This window comes from Adelges cooleyi, unplaced genomic scaffold, assembly GCF_023614345.1.
Source record: "Adelges cooleyi isolate 19-005CV unplaced genomic scaffold, UGA_ACOO_1.1 ACOO_flye_CR_arks_rails_tigmint_CR_PRNA_192, whole genome shotgun sequence".
NCBI lineage: Eukaryota > Metazoa > Arthropoda > Insecta > Hemiptera > Adelgidae > Adelges > Adelges cooleyi.
In genome coordinates, this window is record NW_026095852.1 from 61656 (window position 1) to 73241 (window position 11586).

General features: G+C 33.5%; 2 protein-coding genes across 2 annotated transcripts; both read right to left on the bottom strand.

Annotated features, from left to right (window-relative positions):
* Positions 1-730: 730 nt before the first annotated feature.
* LOC126833166 (uncharacterized) lies at positions 731-1972 on the bottom strand. Its single transcript, XM_050564310.1, has one exon. The coding sequence runs from the start codon at positions 1970-1972 to the stop codon at positions 731-733; it is 1242 nt and encodes a 413-aa protein (XP_050420267.1).
* A 6822-nt stretch (positions 1973-8794) lies between these two features.
* Positions 8795-11122, bottom strand: LOC126833167 (MDS1 and EVI1 complex locus protein EVI1-B-like). The gene is made up of 6 exons (XM_050564311.1): positions 10960-11122; positions 10799-10861; positions 10611-10730; positions 9685-9903; positions 8903-9263; positions 8795-8831 (listed from the first exon to the last, which is right to left on the bottom strand). The coding sequence occupies exons 1-6, from the start codon at positions 11114-11116 to the stop codon at positions 8804-8806; spliced, it is 948 nt and encodes a 315-aa protein (XP_050420268.1). The 5' UTR covers positions 11117-11122; the 3' UTR covers positions 8795-8803.
* Between the last annotated feature and the right edge of the window lie 464 nt (positions 11123-11586).

Here is an 11586-nt window from a genome sequence, read left to right on the forward strand (position 1 = left end):
TCAATCAGTGTTAGCTTTACAAGTAGATCAATGTACAATACAAATGTTTTGCATACAATCAAATTGTAAACATCACAGTTAGTTTAGTTTTTATGACTTTGTATTAGTCTATAGAAATGCATAATGTATTATGCATTCATGTAGTAAACATCAGTTGAGTATTTACGAAAAAAAAAATTATTGGAAGATGAAGTGGCATACTTTATCTTACATTTTTTTTTTCAGAACGCCGAAAAATTTGAGTTATACTAATTATGTCTGGACTCAAATTGCATCCAACTTTAGTTATTTGAGAAGGTACCTCAAGTCAGTAGAGTATAATGGTTCGTTGAAAATACATTAAAGTCCTCACTTTCACTTCCCCTCTACCTCTCCCGGTCTATATCTAGTCCTCCGTAGTCCTCACTATCACTCGTCTCCTCCCCCGGTCCTATAGCTAGTCCTCAGTGGTTCCCCCAGCCGCTATTGGTCTCGTGAAAAAGTAAAAGTAATCGAAACTCTATGTCGAGTGAAAGTTTTACCGGTCTCACACGATGGTTTTGCTTTTAACCAGCCTGTACATTTATAGTTTTTACTAAAAAATATAAATAAAAACGCAGATATTTTTGTAAAAAAACTTTTATTTTAGAGCATATATTTAAAACATAAGATTTTAATGAATAATACAATAATACAAATTATTAAGTTAAAATCTTCTAAAAAAATTAATAAATATAAGTAATACAAGCATTTATAATTTACGTACATCCCCCGTAAACGGATTATAATTAGCAATTTGATCATGTAAGATAAGACAATATGCTGATGTTTTTTCTGGAATGGCAGACGTTGTTTCAAATTCAATACGGATATCAACGTTTGATAATTTAATATTATCATCTTGTCTGCTCATATCGATCACCACAACAGGAGTCTTATTCATAAAGTCATGTTTGCTCATTAGTGGAGATGACCAATCTCTTTCATAGTAAGATTTTTGAAAACTACAATATGCATTGTATAGTAAAGCAACCTTACTATTTGTGAAATCTGCTTGAAAATCTTCATATGGGTACGCTTCAGTATTGAGGTATACTTTAAGATTTTTCAGATTACAGTGATCGAACATAGATAACGATTTACTATAGCTGTTCTTACGATCAGTCTGGAACCCGATAATAGCATATCGTGGACGTTCAATGTTTGAACAGCTACGGACGCTCCACGAATGTGAGGTGTTAGTCGGTAAAACAGGATATTCACATAGTTGCCAATTGCGGTAAGCCAGAGATAATGGCTTTTGGCTATCTACTACTTTTAAAAGTTTCAGTTTTTCCTCATCCGATACTTTAACCAATGGCATTTTCCATACAATTTTGGTAATTTCCAATTTAGAACCTTCATGTTTTTTCAACTGTTCTTCATTACCACCTCCATGTGCTACTAAACTGTCGAAATCAATAGATGCTCGGTTTAAGATCAGTTGTTGTGATGTGTTTATTAAGATTTTTTTATAGTCTTCGCAGAAGCCGAATAAATGTTTCAGTGGGATACATCCAGAAAAAAATCCTTTTTCTACAAACTCATCACAATTATCCCCCGTTATATCCCATGCAGCATTGAAGAGAGCATTTTTATCAGATTCTGTATATGAACATAACCCCTTTAGTGTAGATGTTATTCCAGGGTTTCGAACTGATTGAATTTCTGTGTTGTTTATCTCATAACGACATTCTGAAAACAGATGCGCCAGACCGTTGTTGATGAATCGTATCTCACCTAAAGACCCTGATCCTTTGGTTATTTTCCCTTCAATGTTCAAAAAAGAATGAGAAGGGAGGGTATACGATCCAGACTCGGAAATAGAAAAGCGAATTTCATCATTTCTTGACAATGCCGTTGTTGAGAATGGTAAAAACGAATGATATTCTATTTGAGTAATTTTCGACTCATCTACATAACGTTCCGTTACATCCAAAAACAAGTTGTCCATTATTATTATTATTATTGTATAAGTAGAAGTATTATTATTTTTATAGTTATTCAAATAGCCTTTAATGAACGAAGAAAGTCCAAACTACTTTTTGAGAGATTATCTGATTTTCTTTTTAGCACAGAAGTCGACTTTTTTTCCCTTGATTTTTTATTCTTTTTTTTAGTTTTATTTTGTCCTGCGAACGGGTTTTTAGTTATCGTAGTGGTACTTCTGCTGCTGCTAGCGGTGTTGGTTGGTTCACTAAGACTTTTCGAACGACTGCCGATAATTTTCCTATACGCAGCACTATTTATATCAACAAACTTGAGCCCCATGATTTACGGACGTTTACGGATATGTAATCGTATTGTGATAGGTTCTTGACGAAGATTTATCAAATTACCGTCTTGATCTCTCAGATCGATTCGCAAATGACTTAATGAATACGTGTTGAGTGGATAGTATACTGGATATTTAGGTACTTGAATTAGTTTATATCCACTCGGTACATCTGGGTAAAATTCATAAATTGAATGCGTGGGGTGACCATCTGTAAATGACCCTAAAATATGTGAGCAACTTATATTTATAGAATTTATTTTCATGATTTGCACTACATTATCAGACACGTGCCACTTATTGGCAAGGTATTTATTTTTTTTATCAAAACCCAATATACTCGATATACTATCATCCATACTCAAATCGATTTCTAAACTACATTTCATTTCGCACTTTAACGTGTTGCTGTTTCCAACGATACTGAAGCTAACCTGGACATCTGAAAATAGGTTCCTAATTGCGGCTTCCAAATTTGTCAATTCATACGCGCCCGTAGGTATTTGTCGCACGATTAAACCATTAGGACTGTATATACCGAATTTGTTACATCCTTCATCTATGTTGGGCAATGAATTATATGTATGTAAACTCAGGAGACATATTTCAGATCCGTGTTCCAGCTCTAAAGCTGGGAAAAAATCACATTCCAACACCGATGAGTTACCGTTTAAAGTTATTGTACTTGGTTTTGTCACAGCACTCATCACGCTTTCCATAAAAACTTTAAACAAAGCTGTCCGCAAATTGAAGTATTAAATTTTTGATATTTATCGTAATTATATTTTACATTATATCCGTTGAAATATTTTTGTAGCTCATTAGGTGGAGGTAAATTTCCGAAACTGTCAAAATATTTTACTTGTGATCCGTTTTTCTTATAACCAACCCAGTGTGTACCATTAGAGTGCGATGAGCCAAGGTTGACTATGGCAGATTCTTTAAGTTTACAACGAACAGGCATGCGATCTTTACTGAACACACCACGAAAGTGAGGTATTTTCAACAATTTTGCATACTTTATTAGTTCATAGTCATACAATGGACGACTTCTGGGCAGTTCTGCTATTAGTTTTTTGACTTTTTACATCGAGTTTTCTTATTTTTTAATTTTCTCCGAGTAGTGATTTTTCTAGATTTCGGGTAGAGTCCTTTTTCTATTTTATACCTTCCACCTTTGTACGGATGTAAATAAAGACCCTTACCTATATGAACAGGTGAGTTTCTACTCGTTTTAAAGTCATTAATAGTCTTGACCACATTAGCAGCCCCTCCAGCTAAAGCTCCTAAAGCTGAAAGTCCAGCAAACAGAGGTACAAGCGGTATAATACCTCCAGATTGTTTAGGTATCGGTAATATTCTAGGCGTTTTGTTCTTTAACGACCCCAATTTACTTTTAGATTTTCTCTTCGACACCACCTTTTTTGCTGCAGCCTAAGCTGTTTTTACCAACTGCATTAGGTTTTTCTTTCCACTACAGTCAGTGTTCATATTTTGAATCGACTTTTTGGCTGCGCTTACTACTCCACCTAGTCCACAACCCATCCCCATTTTTCGTTTACCACGCATAGCTGTCACCGTTGTCCAAGCAGCTAACTTTTCTTTAAGCCCCGTATCTTTCGACTTGAAAATCGCCCACGCCTTTTCCTGTAATATTCTGTCGGCCTCGTGACGATCACTGAACACGTCACTTTTATCGTAAGCAATATCGTGTTCTCTACAAGCGTTATCCAATCGATTGATACCCCGTTGACCGGCGGCCAGCCTTTGACGTAGACGAGTCCCGGGTCCACAAAACTGATAACCAGGATAATGCAACTCTACCGGTAATCTATTTATAATAGAGTTTAAAAGACCCGAACCTTTGTTGCTCTTTAGCTTTCGAGACGAAGACATCATATGTTCATTTCTTTCAATCGACAGTCATATTTATACCATGCGATTTGTTGAACAAGATCATTAACTCCCTATTGTCAATGCAGATACAATAGACGTCAATAGTGTGGTATCAAAACACGGTCCTCTTCTATCAAACACTATTCGCGCCCTAATAGCTGGACCATCGTCCTGTGGTAAAACCCAATTGATCTTTACACTGTTGACTGCAGACAATGGATTAAAATTCGAAAACGTATACATTTATTCTAAGACTTTGGGTCAGGAAAAATATATATTACTCGAGCAAATTATTCGTCAAGTCGATGGTGTAAACTTGTACACGTTTTATGAAAATGAAACAATAATGGTTCCGGAGAAAGCAAAGGAAAATAGTATTTTTATTTTTGATGACGTAATTTCTCAAAACCAACATATTATCCGTGAATACTTCTCACGTGGGAGACACAATAAAATAGATGTTTTCTATTTAGGTCAAAGTTATTCGAAAATTCCAAAGCTTTTAATTCGTGATAATTCAAATCTAATTGTACTTTTCAAGCAGGATGAATTAAATTTAAAACATGCTTACGACGACCACTGTAGTTCAGATATGACTTTTTCCGAGTTTAAAGACTTTTGTAGAGCATGTTGGAATCGAGATAAATATGGATTTGCAGTGATATGTAAGGATTTTATTAGAGATCAAGGAAGATATCGAAGCAAATTTGATACATTTGCTTTAATATAAAAGACCATGCTCGCAATTTATAGTTATCATTTGCACTGCAGTTACCATGACGGAAAAAAACAAAAATTTGTTATCAGCGTTAACGCAGGCCAAGGAAAGTATTAAGAGAAAGTATATAGCTCTGAAACAAGGTGAAGCAGATACAGAATCGTTAGTTACACAGAGTTTTAAACCAATTATTGATCCACTGACGAAAATAGCAAATAAAAACACGAACAATGGTGGTGATGACTACCAAAGTTTTGAAAATCGCGATCAGGTGTTTGATGACCCTGTATTTCAGTCACAACAAGCATCGAAAGAAGTATCAACCGCCATAACGTCGAAAAAAACGGATCATACTGTGAGCGTTGGTATGATATTAGATAACTGGTTAATTTCACCACAAAGAGATAAAATATATGGACCCAAACCGGTTGATAATAAAGGTAAAATAAATTTCGGTCATTCTGAAATGGAATTCGATAGAAATTCATTACAAATTTCACTTGATGGTAGACCATATCCCATGACCGTGGGAATACTACAATTATTGTTTTCTAAAACCCAAATAAGTATACAAAAATCGATACGAGAAATTATAAAAAAATGCTAGAACAATCATCAGCTCACTTAACTGTAGATGGTAGTCGGCTTAAAAGAACCGGTTCCAAGTATAATAAGATCATTTCAAAGATATTCCCCTCAGGCAGTGGTCTTTCCATGTCGCTGAATAATAAGAAAACAAATTACGTATATTGGAATCAGCCTGAAGAATTAATTACCAGATTACGTTTATTACATGCAGCGAGAACTGCAGGCAACTCAGGGGTCAATAATGAAATAGTTTCTATTTATGAAGAACTTTATGAGCAGGGTATTATAAAAACGATTCCACACGATGATACCGATAACTACTACTAAAGAAAGTATTGCTTCAGAACTGCATCGACCAGCTCGTAAAAATTTCACTAGGCGGAGAGTTATTTTGAAGGGGAAAGGTGATCTTTTGCAAGCCGATATTGTTGAAATGACCAGTCATTCAGTGAAAAATCGGAAATTCAAATATATTCTTACCGTCATTGACTGTTTTACGAAAAAAGCTTGGTGTTTTCCTCTGAAGACAAAAACTGGAGTCGAAGTCACTGCAGCCATGGAGAAAGTACTCATCCCCCACCCAACAACTCACCTTATGACTGATTCCGGGAAAGAGTTCTATAATAAGCATTTCATGGCTTTGATGAAAAAATACAATGTTAACTTATACTCGACATATTCCGCTCTCAAAGCTAGTATAATTGAGAGATTTAATCGCACAATTAAATCAAAAATGTACAAACAATTTACAGCTCAAGGTTCATATGAATGGGTTTCTATCTTGGATAGCCTCGTAGATACGTATAATAATACAAAACATAGCACTATTAGAATGACACCGAATCAGGCCGAGGCTAACCCGTCTTCGGTTGTAATACATGGTCGTAAGATACCTGAGCAGAAATTTCGCTTTAAAGTTGGCGACAGAGTAAGAATTTCTATGTACAAAACCATCTTTACTAAGGGTTATCTTCCTAGCTGGAGTAGTGAAATTTTCAAAGTAGTAAAAGCTAATCCTACATCTCCTCCTACTTACTACATAGAAGACTATACCGGTAAACCCATAGCAGGTAGTTTCTACAATGAAGAATTAAGCAAAACTCTATATCCTGATGACTATCTGGTGGAAAAGGTCTTACAAAAAAAAGGATCAAAAGTTCTAGTAAAATGGTTAGGATTTGATTCAACACATAACTCATGGATAGATAAAAACGATCTCAAACTATGATGAATTAATTATTCATAATGAAAAATAATTTCAATGATGAAATTAATCGATATTGTTAAAAATCGCATTATATAAAATATATTAAATAATGTATTAGTACATAATGTTCTCACTAGTTGAAAGTCTGTCGACTATATTTCCAAACAGTCATCATTTAGACCAATATGATGCAGTATCGCTCTCACGGTGGACTGACGATGTCTACATCCTATTCCAACGACTCCGGACCCAATTAAATATTAAATATATATGAATGTTTGAACATCGTTTGGATCGATACGAATTGGAGTCAGTACATCGCATGTCGCAGACGCAACCAGATGAACTAGAATGGGTAATTACCAATCGTTGATCTATTTTTACCGGGACGTTCAACCGCATTTGTGCAAAGCGTGTAAGTTTGAAGATGCTGAATGTTTTGTCAGTAAGTCCACATTGCCGTGTTACGGTTTGTATTTGACCGACCTGGATGATGATGTTGAACCGGACAGTCAATCGATGTTCGAAGTGATAAAATATAAGAGACAAGTATGCACAGCTTTGAACGCGCCGTCGAGAAATCGTATCTGTCACTCGTGCCATGGCGTCCATGTCAGTTGCCGAGCCACATGCTGGGCAAAATTGTATATTCTAAAAAAATAGTCGGGTACGTGTCAATGAAAGCTACCGATTTTAACGATATTTTACATAAAGTTAAAATGACAAAGGATATTTTCTTGTCAACGTGTGAAAATTCATACGGTGTAAATTTTAAACCACTGAAAGAATATTCACCGTTTGCCCGGCTGTTCACTGCGTACGATGATGACGACTGGAATATCTTTTTCGTGGACAATACCGGACCGATGTCGTGGAAAAGAAGATATAATACAAACGGACGGGAATATATTTTGGATGCTCTTACATAGTCAAGATGGTAATCATCGATGAGTTAGGATAATTTTAATATTAACACAGTGTATTAGTATAAAATAGTGATTAGTATATCGACAACCATGGACGTGTTTGGTGGTTCATTAGAAGGCAAAAAGAATAAATCAATCGGAAATCTCCAAGTTGGATTGCAGATGCTTCAAAATGAGGTAGACGTACACAATATTCTTTTCCGTACTCATCGAGCGGATATAACAAAATGTAGTGATACAATTACTGATATTCGAACTGCCGTACAAAAAATCGAATCTTACATTCAACTAATGGCAGCAAATATAAAATTTGATTCACCTATTTTAGTATATGATCAATACAGACTACAAACTGAAATAACTATTAGCGTTGAGGACAGGTCAGACGATTTAGTAGATAAGATTCAGGAATAAGAAGAGTTAGTAATATATTGTATTTAATCATGAAAAGTCGTGTTCTGTGTTGCTTGCTTATATAATATAACAACATAATTTATAATACAAGAATGGGTCGCTTGATACTTGATATGCAGTGTGTACTAGGATCTGATGGAAAATATCTAATAAAGGAATTATCGGCTATCGATACCGAGAGCTGTGCAGTCCAACACTGGATATTCAAATACTCAACAACCATGTTTCAAAATGCCAAGTCTCGTTCTATTAATAATTGGTTAGAGCGTCATTTCCATAAAATGAGTCTCACATACGGTGATGTAGAATGCGAGGAAATTGGAAGAATATTAAATTCATTACAAGCTCGAAACATTTACGTGAAGGGGGAACAAAAGAAACAACTTCTTTTGGAATATTTACCTGGTATAACTATTATAAATATGGAATTAATGGGCTGTCCAAGAATAGATGAACTCTATCCTAATGAAGAATTCGCTTGTTGTCTCTTTCATAAAGAACTGAATCCCAAGCTATGTACATTTTACAAAGTTTTTACTTTGAGAAAATGGTTTTTGGAAAATGTGTAAATAATATACTTTTTTAGTTTTTGTAAAAGATAATATTAAAATATTTATATATATATATATATTGTAGAAAAATAATTGTTTACATTGTAATATATATTATATGATGTATACTTATATAATAAGAAATCTTTTTTATATGTATAAATAATAAATCGAATATTTTTTTTCTTTTAAAAAATTGTTGTTGCATTCTTATAATCCGCCTGCCTCTTGAAGTTCTCTAGAATAATAATAATAATATGAATGAACATTTTTTTTTTTTTAACTATCATTATTATATATTTTATTTACTTGATTTTATAATGACCAATCGCTAAAGTGTGAATTCTGTCATGAAGTATGATCCTCTTATCATCATTTCGGTTTAGTGCTAATTTCATTGTTTTGATGGTACAAATTTGATGTTTGAATGATCGTATAGATATATTCTCTCTGTATGGAGTATAATCGTAGCGATAGGATGTACTACCCGCTGTATTTAAGTCATGGTGAGCATACTCTACGGTCTTAAGAGCACAATTATGAGCAATCATTTTGGCTTCTGCTTTATTTAAACCGTAAATGTCCAAATCATCATCACTGTCATCATCGAAAAGACATCTTTTAAAGTCGTCAAGAACCATGTGTTTTTGAGTTACATAAGTTCTTATACCTACAAAAGAAAATAATTGTTTTCCATATAACCGGTATTTTATACATAGATATTATACTAATACAACAAGGTCAGAAAATAAAGAAAGTGGTCCTCAAACAGTATACGCACGTGTATACCATAGGTTATGTAACGCATGAAAGTTTTTAATTTTTAATGAGATATTATAAAAAAATGTTGTGAATCTTAACAGCTTTAGTAAACCAAAGCAATCAGCATAGGAATTATTTCGATTAAATCATATATTATTAGAAATCGTTTATATTATATTATTATATTTAAACACTATCATATACTTATCTACCTGTTTTGAAAACTGACGCCTTAACCCACTAAGCCATTAAGATTCACAAATTGTATAATGTATTTTATACCATTTAAATAGTAAACTTTTTATTTTATTTTTAATAATTTATAATACCTTTAGCTTTTATTTTTTCTTCTGTATTCCATTCTGTTTCCAGAGACTTATAAATGTTTTCTTTGCTGAACCCGTACAATTTTGATCGCAATGCAATTATCTCATGCATCGTAAGACCGGCTAATTCATCAGTGAATGTCCCCGGAACTTTTTTGCGTTCTACTGAGTAACATGGATGATCAGGTGGTAAATTTGACGTATCCATCCGATTTAAAAGTTCTAGTTCATAGGATTAATGACCGCCTTTTTTCTTATAATATCTTCGGATAGATATATATGGGATGATGCCCGTAACGGTGTAAATACATACACTCCCAGAAGTATTCCATCAATTGTTTGAAGGGAATAACCAGAGCCCTTGGCAACATACTCATCTTCTTCTTCGAGGAGCTTTGTAAAGTCATCAAGAACTGCAGCATTCAAATCACTCGCCGAATAAAGCTCTCTAGCAGACGTTTTAAAAGCCCGATTTTCTGTTGTGTTTTCCTGCTGCGGTATACTATAAGTTGCTTCTAGTTTTAAATTGTATTTAATTGGATGAATTGACGCCATTGAACTTAAAAGACTAGATATTTGTGGTTTGCAGTTGTTTAAAAATTCATTATAATCTAATGTATTGTTTATATTTTTTTTATAAAACCATTTAATTTTCCCTTGAACGATGACTCGATATGAATAAAATTATCCTGACCCGCGGTCGCCGCCATAGACATACGAGCGGTTTTTTTACGTTTATTACACATCGTATTCTCATTATAATAGCCGGGTTCAATCGTAGTATTATTCAACAATTCCCCATCAGCCGTTTTTATTTTTTTAACCGACTGTGTTGTTGGTAGTGGGTCAGACGTACAATCTACACCTGTTAAATATTTACTTATTTATATATATTTATATATATATATATTGTTAAAAACAAGTCTTACCGTTACGAGGGTCAACAGTTTCACTTGGTGTCGTAAAAAGGGTGTCATTAGCCTGCGCGTTTGACGGAATATATGTTATTAAATTCGATTGTTCTTGTTGTTGCTGTCGCTGATTAAAATCTACGATAAAAATACGAAATTACGAATAGAATATTATGTTTTTTATTTTTTTTTTTATTTCTACTCACTGTTAAACACTTGTCCTATACCGTCAATAGCGTCATTAAAATCAACCCCATTTTTAGCAAGATCTATAATAGTATAAATTGTTTTTATGTCCATCGATTTTAATGCTTATTTTTAATAACTACTGTTTAAATAAATGTAATATATTTAATGCTTTACTTACGATGTACGGTTCTCACATGACGCAACAAATTTGATTTTTGACTAAAAACTCTATTGCAAGCGTGACAAGGAAATTGAACGTCAGTGTGTTTTATGCCATGTCTGTTTAAATTAGATTTGTTTGCAAACGATTTACCACATTGTATACACGTAAACATGATGACTTTTAGATAGTACAATTAATATAAATTAAAATAACACGGTTGTACAAAAATAATAAAAGTTTTTTTAAAAATATTAAAAACAGCTATGAACGTAAAAGCGTAACATCGACTGACACACGACTAAACCATATTCTTGAATAAAACATTAGTGCGGGGCACTAGTTTTCTTTTCTTTATTTTAGAAAGTTGTTTCTTTTACATATTTTTTTAAAAGTAGGAGGAGAGAATATAGAAGGATAGTTGTTAGAATAATTTCTTAATAAATAAATGGGGTTATCTCTCAATGTAATAAAAATAAATGTTTTATTTTTTTTCATACAATAATTTCTATACAATAAATAGCTATTTACTTATTTAAATACATAATATTTCCCATTGTCTGTAATGTTATCACATACATTATTTATGTTTGTGAAAATACATAAATCACACTTGCAACAGTCATCTACATCTTGCATGGTTTT